This window comes from Lissotriton vulgaris, unplaced genomic scaffold, assembly GCF_964263255.1.
Source record: "Lissotriton vulgaris unplaced genomic scaffold, aLisVul1.2 SCAFFOLD_310, whole genome shotgun sequence".
NCBI lineage: Eukaryota > Metazoa > Chordata > Amphibia > Caudata > Salamandridae > Lissotriton > Lissotriton vulgaris.
This window is the reverse complement of record NW_028254046.1, coordinates 1590701-1603120: the sequence shown is the minus strand read 5'-3', so window position 1 is coordinate 1603120 and position 12420 is coordinate 1590701. Positions and strand designations below refer to the sequence as shown.

The 12420-nt window shown below is 46.0% G+C and overlaps 1 protein-coding gene across 1 annotated transcript in view; it reads left to right on the top strand.

Annotated features, from left to right (window-relative positions):
* The window catches only part of ANO10 (anoctamin 10), a 757832-nt gene that overhangs the window by 111625 nt on the left and 633787 nt on the right, over positions 1-12420 (top strand). Inside the window, exon 6 of the mRNA XM_086951544.1 lies at positions 9688-10257. Coding sequence (XP_086807670.1) covers positions 9688-10257 — 570 coding nt within the window. The remainder of the gene's footprint in view (positions 1-9687; positions 10258-12420) is intronic.

Here is a 12420-nt window from a genome sequence, read left to right as displayed (position 1 = left end):
AATCCTAGCTTGATGCATGTGCCTGTATGCAATTTACACAGTTGTGCGCAGTATTCTATTTGTATTGAATGTCAGTCAGTCAATAGGCTTTATTTCGATAAAAACATATCTTTAAAAGCATTACATAGCACAACAAGTTAAAAGCCAAGACATATAAAATAAATACAAAAAGTTAGATAAAATAATACAAATAACATCAATAAATTACTTAAAAAGGTCTAACTACAATGACCACAATTAAACAACTTCATTAAGCCTTTTTGATCTGATCAACCAAGCCCAACTTAAAAATTTTGCCATACCACACACGAACAAGGGCCGGGTGTCGGACATAAAGATTCGCAGTGCGACTGTGTGGTGCCTGGTGCCCAACTCCCTACACAATGGTTTTAGCCACCTAGATCTCGGGGATTTATAAGCGGGGCATTCAAAGAGGAAGTGGGCAACAGACTCGACCCTAGACGCACAAAATAAGCAAAAAAAAGAAATTTGGGCCAGGATTTTCCATCGGGCAGTCAATTCGCCGACAGGGAGCATGCCTACTCTAAACTTAAAATACAAAGCCCTATCTCTAGATTTTGAGATTATATCAAGGTAGGGTTCCCGGAGGGCAGTGTCCTTGATCCTAAGGAAGTCGCTGGTTGCTCTACTTTGTTTGGGGTCGTTGCTACATTTTTCCGATACCCAGTTCCAATAGATATTCTTTTTTTAATATTTTTTTTTATTAAGACAAGGCATCAAGAAATACATTGTTGCATTTTACAGAAGAGGGTCGGCAACAACTTCAACATATGGTACAGAAAATATTGGCCAGGGGGGGCATGGAGCACAAGTATCAGGCAGATTAACATGTAAGGGTCATGGGGAAAGAGGAGTATCAAAAACAACATTGCAGGTGGTACACAAATATTTCCTCTGTATGGATTCCAGGGTCCCCAAACATTATTCCACTTTCTAGGGTGACCCCGTGCCAGATAAACAGTTTTTTCACGGAACATACACCAATCCATACTTTCTTTCCACCCTTCTAGCGTAGGTGGCCTAGCCGCTCCCCACTGCTGTGCTATGTGCTGTGCTTAGCAATCATGGCCCCTAGAGTGACCCATCGAGTTTGAGCAGTGTTCAGGTCTTTAGGCTCCCAAAAATTCAATAAACATCTCCTAGCTTCCGGTAAAAGAGCCACACCCGTCACTTCCTGCATAACGTTATGGACTCTGCTCCAGTAGTCTATCATATATCGGCATTCCCACAGGATATGAAGAAAAGTCCCCAACTGGCCGCAACCACGCTTACACAGACCATCCTCCGTTAAACCCATTCTAATCAGACGCGGACCAGTGACATAGACCCTGTGCAGTATTTTCAATTGAACGAGCCTCAATCTCGCCGGGATCGCAACTTCCCTAGGTGAAGAAACTGCTGATTGCCAATCCTCGTCATCAATTTCGATACCTTCCTGCGTCCACTTATCCCTTAAATCTACTAAGAGATTCGCTCTATGGTTTATCAATTTTTTATAAATGAGAGAAATGGTGCTGTCAGGTAGATGCCCATCCAGTATTCTATCCTCCAATGGGGACGCATCCGGTATCTCTTCCCCATCGGGGATTACCGACCTCAAGGCATGCCTCACTTGCGCATAGCGAAAATACTCCATCCCACTCAGTTCATATTCAGTCTGTAGTTCAGTAAACGACTAAACTCTTCCCTTATCCCAAACATTCCCCACAGTGGTAATCCCTATCAAGTCCCATCGATCAAAACCCTTCGAGTTCCATAACCTGCCCAATTTATCCGATCCAAATAACGGGGTAGCCAAAGTCAGACGGTCTTTCCATCCCAGTGAACAAAGAGCATTGTGCCATACGCACACCGCCACTCTAGTCGGTCCCGTTAAACCTTTCTCTATAGATTTGGTATGCAGCGCTCTACTATAATCACCACCAGGGAGCAGTCATTTATCCATTGCATAACCCGGATCCATATTGGACCCATAAGTACCATGATTTATAGCTCCCAGCTGTGACGCCCAATAGTGTCTCTTAATAGCCGGGAGGGCAATTCCTCCATCGTACCACGGGAACGTCAACTTGGCCAACGCTATACGCGGTCTGCCTTCACAAAGTAGGTTGCGCTGCAGTCCCTCTAATTCTCGAAAATAGCTAGATGGTACCACATCCAAGGTATTCTGGAGGGCATAAAGAAATCGGGGTAGGGACATCATTTTAAAAAGGGCCGCCCGTCCTAATAGGGACAATGGAAGTTTCTTCCAGCCAGCTACATCACTTTTCAGCTAAGTCAATGGAGGAAGAAGATTCATATCATATCGAAGTACGGGATCCATTGAATTATAAATCCCAAGATATTTGAACCCTTCCTGAGCGATCTGAATAGGACAATTACGAGGCAGGACAGGGGTATCACCACACAATACATAGAGATGGGACAATTTATTACCAATCCTGAATTCCTACCATACGAGGCCAAGACATCACAAACAACATTAAGGGATTTCCTGGGAGAAGTCAAATAAAGCAATATGTCGTCAGCATATAATGAGATCCGATCTTCAAACTGCGTGGACCAACGAATACCCTTTATCGAAGGCTCCCAACGGATCCAGGCCGCTAGAGGCTCAAGAGCCAACAAAAACAAAAGGGGAGAAAGCGGGCACCCCTGTCTAGTGCCACGCCCAAGACAAAATGGCGCTGAGACACGATTGTTCGCAACAACCTGCGCAAGAGGCTCAGTATATAATAAGCGCACCCAGTTAATAAACTCAGGACCGAAACCGAATTTAGCCAATACAGCCCAGAGATATGGCCATTCCACCGTATCAAAGGCCATCGTTGCATCTAACGACGCTAATATGGCCGGTTCTTGCAGGGTAAGCGCCCTGGCTAGAACCCCATGCAACCGCCTTCGGTTCAACGCCGTATTCCTATGCGGGATAAATCCAGATTGGTCAGGATGTACTAAATCACTTATGACCTTGATCAACCTATTAGACAACACTTTAGCCAAAATCTTGAGTTCCGAATTCAGCAATGAGATCGGCCTATAAGAAGCACAATTGGATCTCGGCTTCCCCTCCTTAGGTATCACTACTATCGAGGCCACTCTCTGGTCTCGGAGCAACACCCCACATTCTCGAGGTTCCAAAAACATATCTTTCAAATAGGGGGCAATCTTATCTGGTCTAAGCTTATACAACTCGATCGGGAGACCATTGGGACCCATTGCTTTCCCAGAATTCAAAGAGCGCACTGCCAAGGCAATCTCATCAGCGGTAAGTTGACTATCCATGAGGTCACGATCCTCCTCCGTCAAACATGGAAGTTGAATATCCCTCAATAATAGGTCGAATCTTCCTCCGGTCTGTCTGAGACAGAAGTGTAAACTTTACAAAAATGATCAGCAAAACCATCTATTATCCCTTGTGGGTCAGTAATATAAGTCCCCACCTTCGTCTCAATCTCAGGAACCACCCGATCCGCTCTGTCCTTCCCATCCAACCAAGCAATCAGTTTACCGGCCTTGTCCCCAACATCATAAAGACACCCTTGCTGTTCTCGGCTCAAGGCTCTAGCACTATCTGTGACTAGCGTCCTGTACTCAAGCTGCTTAAGTTGTAAAACATGTAACCTAGCCCGGGTTACCTCCTGTTCTATTTCCATTTCAATGTTCGCTATCTCTGATTGAACTCTCACCACTTCTTTCTATTTCTGTTTGTTGACTCCCGCGATCAGGGACAAGGCTTGACCTCTAATCACTGTCTTAAAAGCCTCCCACATCGAGATCGACAAGGAGCCCGACCCCTCATTTTCCCAAAAATACTGCTCCAACGTTTGTAACAGTTCCTTACGAATCTTAGGATTACGCAAGTGCCACAGGTTAATGGGGGCGATCCTACCACCTGAACCCAAGGTCATCTCAAATTTGATTCAGAAAATGGGGTGGTGATGAACAGAGTGTCTGAATTAAGCAGACCACTCTTACCCAGTCCAAAGATCAGGGCTTGATCCATCACCGTTTTTTAGCTCACTGCACCATCCCAGCTCAGAACCTGGCTACATGCAAATTAGTCTGTTCCTGTCCCAGTGCATGATGGGAACAGGGCAAACCCAACTACCAAGCCAATTCTTATACTGGGAAGGAAACAAGCTTCCGGGGACCGGTTTCTGGCATTTCAGCCGTCGTCGGCCTGGCTTGCTTGAATCCTGATGGTGCAGTGAGCAAGGGACTCATGTCTGAGTATACCCTGCCACACCTATAGTGGCCAAAAACGATTCAGAAAAGGGGGTGGTGATGAACAGAGTGTCTGAATTAAGCAGACCACTCTTACCCAGTCCAAAGATCAGGGCTTGAACTATCACAGTTTTTAGCTCACTGCACCATCCCAGCTCAGAACCTGGCTACATGCAAATTAGTCTGTTCCTGTCCCAGTGCATGATGGGAACAGGGCAAACCAAACTACCAAGCCAATTCTTATACTGGGAAGGAAACAAGCTTCCGGGGACCGGTTTCTGGCATTTCAGCCGTCGTCGGCCCGGCTTGCTTGAATCCTGATGGTGCAGTGAGCAAGGGACTCATGTCTGAGTATACCCTTCCACACCTATAGTGGCCAAAAACGATTCAGAAAAGGGGGTGGTGATGAACAGAGTGTCTGAATTAAGCAGACCACTCTTACCCAGTCCAAAGATCAGGGCTTGATCCATCAGCGTTTTTTAGCTCACTGCACCATCCCAGCTCAGAACCTGGCTACATGCAAATTAGTCTGTTCCTGTCCCAGTGCATGATGGGAACAGGGCAAACCAAACTACCAAGCCAATTCTTATACTGGGAAGGAAACAAGCTTCCGGGGACCGGTTTCTGGCATTTCAGCCGTCGTCGGCCCGGCTTGCTTGAATCCTGATGGTGCAGTGAGCAAGGGACTCATGTCTGAGTATACCCTGCCACACCTATAGTGGCCAAAAACGATTCAGAAAAGGGGGTGGTGATGAACAGAGTGTCTGAATTAAGCAGACCACTCTTACCCAGTCCAAAGATCAGGGCTTGAACTATCACCGTTTTTAGCTCACTGCACCATCCCAGCTCAGAACCTGGCTACATGCAAATTAGTCTGTTCCTGTCCCAGTGTATGATGGGAACAGGGCAAACCAAACTACCAAGCCAATTCTTATACTGGGAAGGAAACAAGCTTCCGGGGACCGGTTTCTGGCATTTCAGCCGTCGTCGGCCCGGCTTGCTTGAATCCTGATGGTGCAATGAGCAAGGCCAAAAACGATTCAGAGTCAGGGCAGCGAGTGATCCGGGATGCCTCTAGCTAGAGGTTTCACTTCAGTAATATAGGACACCTGGGCCGCCGGCACTAGACCATAGTCGATTCGAGAGAGGCTACCATGGGCACCAGAGTGGAAGGTATTCTGTCGCTGATTAGGATGAAACAATCTCCAGCTATCCACCAGACCCAGAGCCTCCAAAAAGTCAGGTAGCCATTTTTGTGCCCGTCCCACATCCCGGGGCGGAAACCTGTCCATGGTGCCGGAAACTACAGCATTGAAATCCCCACCCAGAATCAACAAACCACTAGGAAGGTCTAAAACAATCTTCCCCAAGTCAATATAGGTAGTGGTTTGCAGACCTGGGGGGACATAAATAGAGACCAAGGAGAGAGTATATCCCTCCCAACGTCCCGACACTGCTATATATCGACCCCTCTCATCCGCAACAATGGAGTCAACTACAAATGGGAGAAAGTTTCTAAGAAGTATCCCAACTCCCCGGGACCCCGAAGTAAATCCAGCATGCGCAACCAGCCGGTAGCCTTTCCTGTGCATCGCCTTACATGCATTTCCTACGAAGTGCGTTTCCTGGAGTAGGACTAAATCTGGAGAATGTCTTTTAAGGAATTGTAGGACCACACTGCGCTTGATTTTATCCCCCAACCCATTCACATTCCAACTCAATACTCGCAACCCCCTACCCCCCATCACGAAACATAAAGAAGGTCCAACCCCCCCTCCAATCCTCGCAACATCAATAAGCAATCTTGGAATACAATGCCTTGAAAAAACACAAAGAACATGAAAACAAAACAAAAAATAAACACCCCACCCCTCCCACCCACCAAACTTCCCGTTACACTACCCCCCACCCTGCACCCCTGCTTACGACTATCAAGCTTTCCCAACTTGCAGTGCGCCTGTCGCCCCCACATCTAAACTAAACTACCAAAAAAGATAAATCTGGAGGGAAGAGACCCACCAATAGCCCGTTGACCCCCATAGTTACTGTGCTAAAACATTTTAACGGAAAGAATACAGAAGTAGTCTGTTCCCAAACTTTCCCCGGTTCCCACCGCAAGAGTACTTATTCTTGTTCGTGCGAGCCCCCTCCTTCATCGCCACTTTGTCTCTGGGGTTCATGCTGAGCAATTAAAGCATCCAACCAGTCCGCTGTGGCCTCCAGCTTGTCAAAGAAATAAACTTTCTCACTATGTTCAATTCTCAGCTTGGCCGGGTATAGCATGGCGTACTTGAATCCCTGGTCACGAAGCTTTCGTTTAACCCCCATAAAGCTCATTCTCTGCTTCTGGACTGCCTGTGTGATGTCCGGAAAAAAACTGATGGATGAGTTTTCGTACTTCAAAGGGCCCCCAGATCTGGAGGATCTCTGTCCATAAAATTAAATATTCTCGCAATCAAAGGTCGAGGCGGGGCACCGACACGTGGTCTGCCTCCGGGAACTCTGTGCGCTCTCTCAACGGTAAAGAAATTCCTCAGGCCTTTGGGCTTAAGATGATTAAGTATCAAATCTTCGACAAGGAGATCCGCAGCCTGCCCCTCCGCCTTTTCCGGCACTCCAATAATACGCATGTTGTTCCTCCTGGCCCGTCCTTCAAAATCCTCCAGTCTACGGATAGCCAGATCATTCGAGGCCTGCAAAGTCCGAACCTCCGATTGCAGTTCAGTTACATCGTCAGTAAGACCAGCAGTCTTGATGTCAAGTGATTTAATTTTCTCACTTGTCTTCGTGAGGTCTGTCCGAATCAGATTTACCTCAATTGATACTGTGTCCAATTTATGAGCTAGGGTCTCCATCTTTTGTCGGAGAGAGGACTTGATACCATCAATGGCGACCATCACGTCTTGGAGCGTCAGCTCCGCTTCCAGCACAGAGGTTTCTTTCACTCCTTCTTGCGACTTTCCGAGCCCACTAGGCGACCCTTTAGTTTGTGCATATCGGTCCATGTTGTTAGTTTGGGTATACCTTCCACCTCTAGTGGACTTCGGTTGTCGTTTATCTCCCTCCGGTTTGGTCTCCATTGTGGGACAATGTTCGTCGTTCGATTCGAGGCAGAAGCGATGGATAGCCGTTGTATTTGGACCAATATCTTACTGACGACTCTGTAGGAATGCCCGGTAGCCATCCGCAGTTCCGTGCTGTCGGCAAAAAGCCTAAGCCTCGGGGCACTGACTGGTGCGACACGCAGCAAAAAACCTCAATCTCGATTCCACAAGTCTGCACTCCGTCAAAGTGTCCTCATAGTAGGGCCCACTGCCGTCGACCAGGGTCTCAGATGTTCCGGAGTGGGTCTCAGCAAGGTATCAGGGAGTTCCAAGCGAAATCGAAAGTGAAACCAAATGAAGTCGCGAGGCCGGGCCAGTCACTTCCGGTATTCAGAGCCGTTGTTGTCGCATTACAACTCGGGCACAATGCCAACTCAAACACCGGGACTCCAAGAGATACAGGCCTCAAACTGTCCGGACCTCCAACTCTGGTCCCCGGGGCACGTTCGGGACACGGTTTTCAGCATCCGACACTCCTTCGGTTCCGCTTCAAGAAGCACTCCACAGTAAACAGGATAAACAACAGGATATATTTGGGGGGCTATGAGGGTCTCGGAAGCCCTAAGCTCATGCGGCCATCTTGGATGCGCGCGAAGCTCCTCCCCAATAGATATTCTTAAGGACAGCTTTAAGAGGGGCAGATCTAGTACGCCAGGCTTCCCCAAGCCCCAGCTCCCCAAGCAGAGATTTAACGTCCCTAAGCCACCTAATTTTGGACCAACCAGGCATTGACAGTACTTCCAACAGACCTTCCGCATAACTGGCGAGTTCAGACACCCTCCACAATCGGGCCCAGAGTAGTAAAGGACGCAGCTTTGCCTGGTCTTTGATTGAGCGGCATCTCATATCAAGTTAAAGGGGTAGTGTCGGGGTAGATTGTGGGAGAGCCATCAGGTCCTTTAAGAATTTATTCTCGGAACAAGATAGCTCATCAGTATTACAGGTTCCCCAGAGCTCTGCCCCATAGAGTGCTGCACTAACCCCTCTCGCCTTGTAGATATCTATCACAGGGGCAAGAGGTTTGAAAGAGGACGACCGCTGCTCTTTCAGGAGAGCCCCCACAACCCTTTTGTGGCTTAGCAACATCTACTGGAGATGTGAATTCCACCGCATAGTGTCGGTTAGACGAATACCTAATTAGTCGAATTCCTTAACCCTTTCCAGGGGCACCTGGTTTAGTACAGGAGGGCGTCCAAACTTTTTGGGGGGGTTGAGTACCAAATATTTAGTCTTTTCTGTGTTAATTTTGAGCCCCCTACTTGTGCAGAAAGATTGAAAACTATCCAGGAGGCTCTGTAAACCCACAGGGGATTTAGAGATAGGCAGGGTGTCGGCAGCGAATAGGTGAGTTGGTATTCTCTTGCCCGCCAGGGATGGTGCATCAGATGGGTTTACCAGAACGTGCTCCACCACTCCGTTCACATACAATGAGAACAGAGTGGGGGCAAGAACACATCCCTGGCGGACGCCCCTATTCACTTGGATTCTGGGCGACTTTTGTCCCTGCTTACCCCACCTGACCTGCGCGAAATTTCCTGTGTATTGAATGTAACAGTGTTCTAAACTGTTAAGGTTGACTTTGACATTCTGACAAACAAATTTAAACATAAAAAGACTGATGAAAGAATGCTAGTTGTATGTGAAAAACACCCATATATTGTATAAATATTTAAGGGAAACGATTTTTTTTAACCTTAAATATAGTTTATAGGTGGAGAATAAAATTAAATGTTTATTTTTGTGCATCTAGGGATTTTTCAATACCGACCAATTAGGAAATGACCAAAACTCATACCCTATGGTTTGTAAAGATGTTTCTTCTTTATACTTTAAAATGCCTGAAAGATCACCCTTATTAATCGTTTAGTTACTGTTTATATCTGCTACCTGTAGTAGCCGATTTGTCTCCATGAGCCATGCAATTGGCTTGCTTTGCTCAAACATATCAGCAATCATAAATATGCACCATAGGTGAATATTCTTTCATTCTGAGATGATGTCCTGTGACATCACATTTTGCAACAACTACAGGAGAAGGCCCGTTTCCACGTCATCCCTAGTTGAATCCCAGTACTCTGCCTTTAAAATATCAGGCTACCTTTTGTTTGTTTCAAGACGCCCATTATAATTTCTTTCTATTTGATTGGTCGATCCTGTCACAGGCGCCAACGTAAGTGAGTCGCATGAAGAGTACATTCCTTGTCAGTGAGTCTTTGTTGAAGTTCACAAAATACGTCTCTGTGCTCCATATCTACATTATGCTTCTGCAAATTGCTGATTTTAGGACTGAATCAAACTAAAAAATCACTCTTGCCTTTTTCTTCCTAATCTACAGATGATATCCGCAGATATTTTGGTGAAACGATTGGCTTATACTTTGGCTTCCTAGAGTACTTCACTTTTGCCTTGATCCCAATGGCCATCATCGGAATTCCTTACTACCTCTTGGCTTGTGAGGACTACGACAAGTATGTCTTGTTTGCCTCATTCAACCTGCTTTGGTCTACGGTTATCCTGGAGGTCTGGAAGCGCATGTGTTCCGTCACGGCATACCACTGGGGCACCCTGATGATGAAGCGGCAGTTTGAGGAGCCCAGGCCTGGGTTCCACGGAGTGCTCGGCATCAATCCTATCACTGGAAGAAAAGAACCCGTATACTCGAGCCTAAAGAGGCAGCTGCGGATTTACCTGGTGTCGGTTCCATTTGTAATATTGTGCCTTTACCTGTCGCTATATGTGATGAAGATCTACTTTGATTGGGAAGACATGGCCATGGCCTTTGATCAGGAACATGGATCTCAGTTCAGCGGTGCTATGTTGTTTGTTCCAGGTATCCTCTACGCCATAGTGATCGAGGTCATGAACCGCATCTATCGTTATGTGGCAGAGTGTCTAACATCATGGGGTAAGACTTGGTCTTTAACAATTTCTATTTTTTTTATGTCTAATGTTTAATGGTATAAAATTGTGAGCTGTGATTTGAATGAATGCCCATAGGAATGAATGCCAATTACCGAATCGGTAAATACCAATTCGGTAAAAGGGGGAAACATTGAAGGGTGGCAGGGTGTCACTTTGACACCCTGTTGCACCCCTCAATTGTGTATGGATGCACATGTTGCAGACACACATGCCCTAAGGGCATGTATGTCTGCAACATGGCACAATTGGAAAAGCAAAAAAATTTTTTTCCAAGGTTTTCATTATTTACCACCAACTTGTAGTTGGTGGTAAATAACGAATCCTAAAATAGGAGAAGCACTCATTTGAGTGCTCCCTACATTGCAAAATCAGTAATTTACCGATTCGGTATTTTAAGGAATCAGTAGTTTACCACCGCATGACTTGTTCACACAAAGGTTTTTCCGTGTATTCGGGACACCATTGTACCTATTTGATTTACATTTCTATCCACCTTGAACCTTACCCAAGATGGCCACCCCAACTTGTCTGTTCTCTTATTACTTTAACCTTCTTTGTTGCTGATACCTTCCGTTTTGTTATTCTCTTGTTTTCACTTACATTTTTTTTACTTACATCTTTCATTCGATTTCTGGCTATTATCCCTCGTTCTTTTACTCATTTTTTAAGATAACCCGATGCTTTTTGACCGGCAACTAGTGCCAATCTTCAATCAGTCCTCTGTTTTTTTCTGATAACGCACGCCACGCACACCGCTGATGCACCTATTTACTTCCGCATTATCATACGGAACTCTAACACGTCTGAGACACCAGGACACTGTTTGTCAAGATTTGTTCGGTAAGCCCGTGCCGTTCATTGCCACACTTTATATTTTTTATCACGGAGAATGATACACTCGAGGTTCACTTAACAGCTCTTCGGCACACACCACGCCCCCAGCTTCCACGTTCAACATCCCCGTGTACACCTATCTCACTAAGGGGGCACCCGAAGTGGTGATTCCCGTTCTAATCACCTTCTTAATCCACTGTTTCACTATTACCTACTTCCTTGTTTCTCACCTATGGGAGCCCATTTAGACGGATTTTCTTGCTTGGGGAGCTAGACTTTTTTGGTTTACGTTCTCTAACTTTCACCCGTTAGTTACGAGTTTCACTTTTACCCTGCATGGACCATCTACAGGACGCTTTTCTTACACCCCGTGTTATTCCCTGTCGTCACTCCACCATCCGTGATTATCAGACACCTGGCACCACTTGATATCTCTTGCATGATTTAAGGCACAGTTTTAGTTATGTTTATATGTACTTGCCTTGTGGGGGTGTACCCACTTCCTGAATATTTGTAATTTTACTCACAGATTGTAACGAGTCCCCTGAGGAAGGGCGACAGTCCCGAAATGCATAGGGACATTGTTATTACAATTGGACACTTCGGAGTATAAAAGGACTAAACGTCTCATGAACATAGTCGCTATGATTGAAATATGTGACTAGTTGAATAAAACCTTTCAATTGAATTTTGAGAAAAATTGTTTCCCGCAATTTACATTGCTTACACCACTAAGACTTTCTTTAAAGGAGATCATCTCCACTGGAGTGCCATCGAAAGTAGTGTCGGTGATTCCAACACTCTCCCAGCATTTTTGTTCAAATCAGAGTCCCCAGAGGCCAGGAGGGACTTATTCCGAGGCACCCGAAAACTTCTCTGTTACCATTACCCCAATAAAGAATTGTTGACCTCATCAAGAGGAAGTGCCGCACACCAAACCTTTTGTGTTACCATAGATAGCAACACACTATGTGGCAGGACAGGTCTTTAGAAATCCAAATCTCACCCTCATTCTTCACAGAGCCTGATCTGATCCACCTCTGCTGCTCACTCTCCAGTGCCTCTTCCAGCAATCTCTTAACCTCCTCCCACATGTCAGCAGTGGTCAACAGGTTCATGGTATTCAGAATTATTTGAATATCCCGCACTGAAGGCATGGGACCCTTGAATGCAATATCAGGCAATTTCTGCAGCATGCCGATTTCCAGCAGTGACATAATCATTTCAGCTCCAGTGTGCTGTCCGCTTCACGACTTCTATCTCCATAGGTATTTGCAATGTCTCAAGCAGTCTCATAATGCACATCCCATTT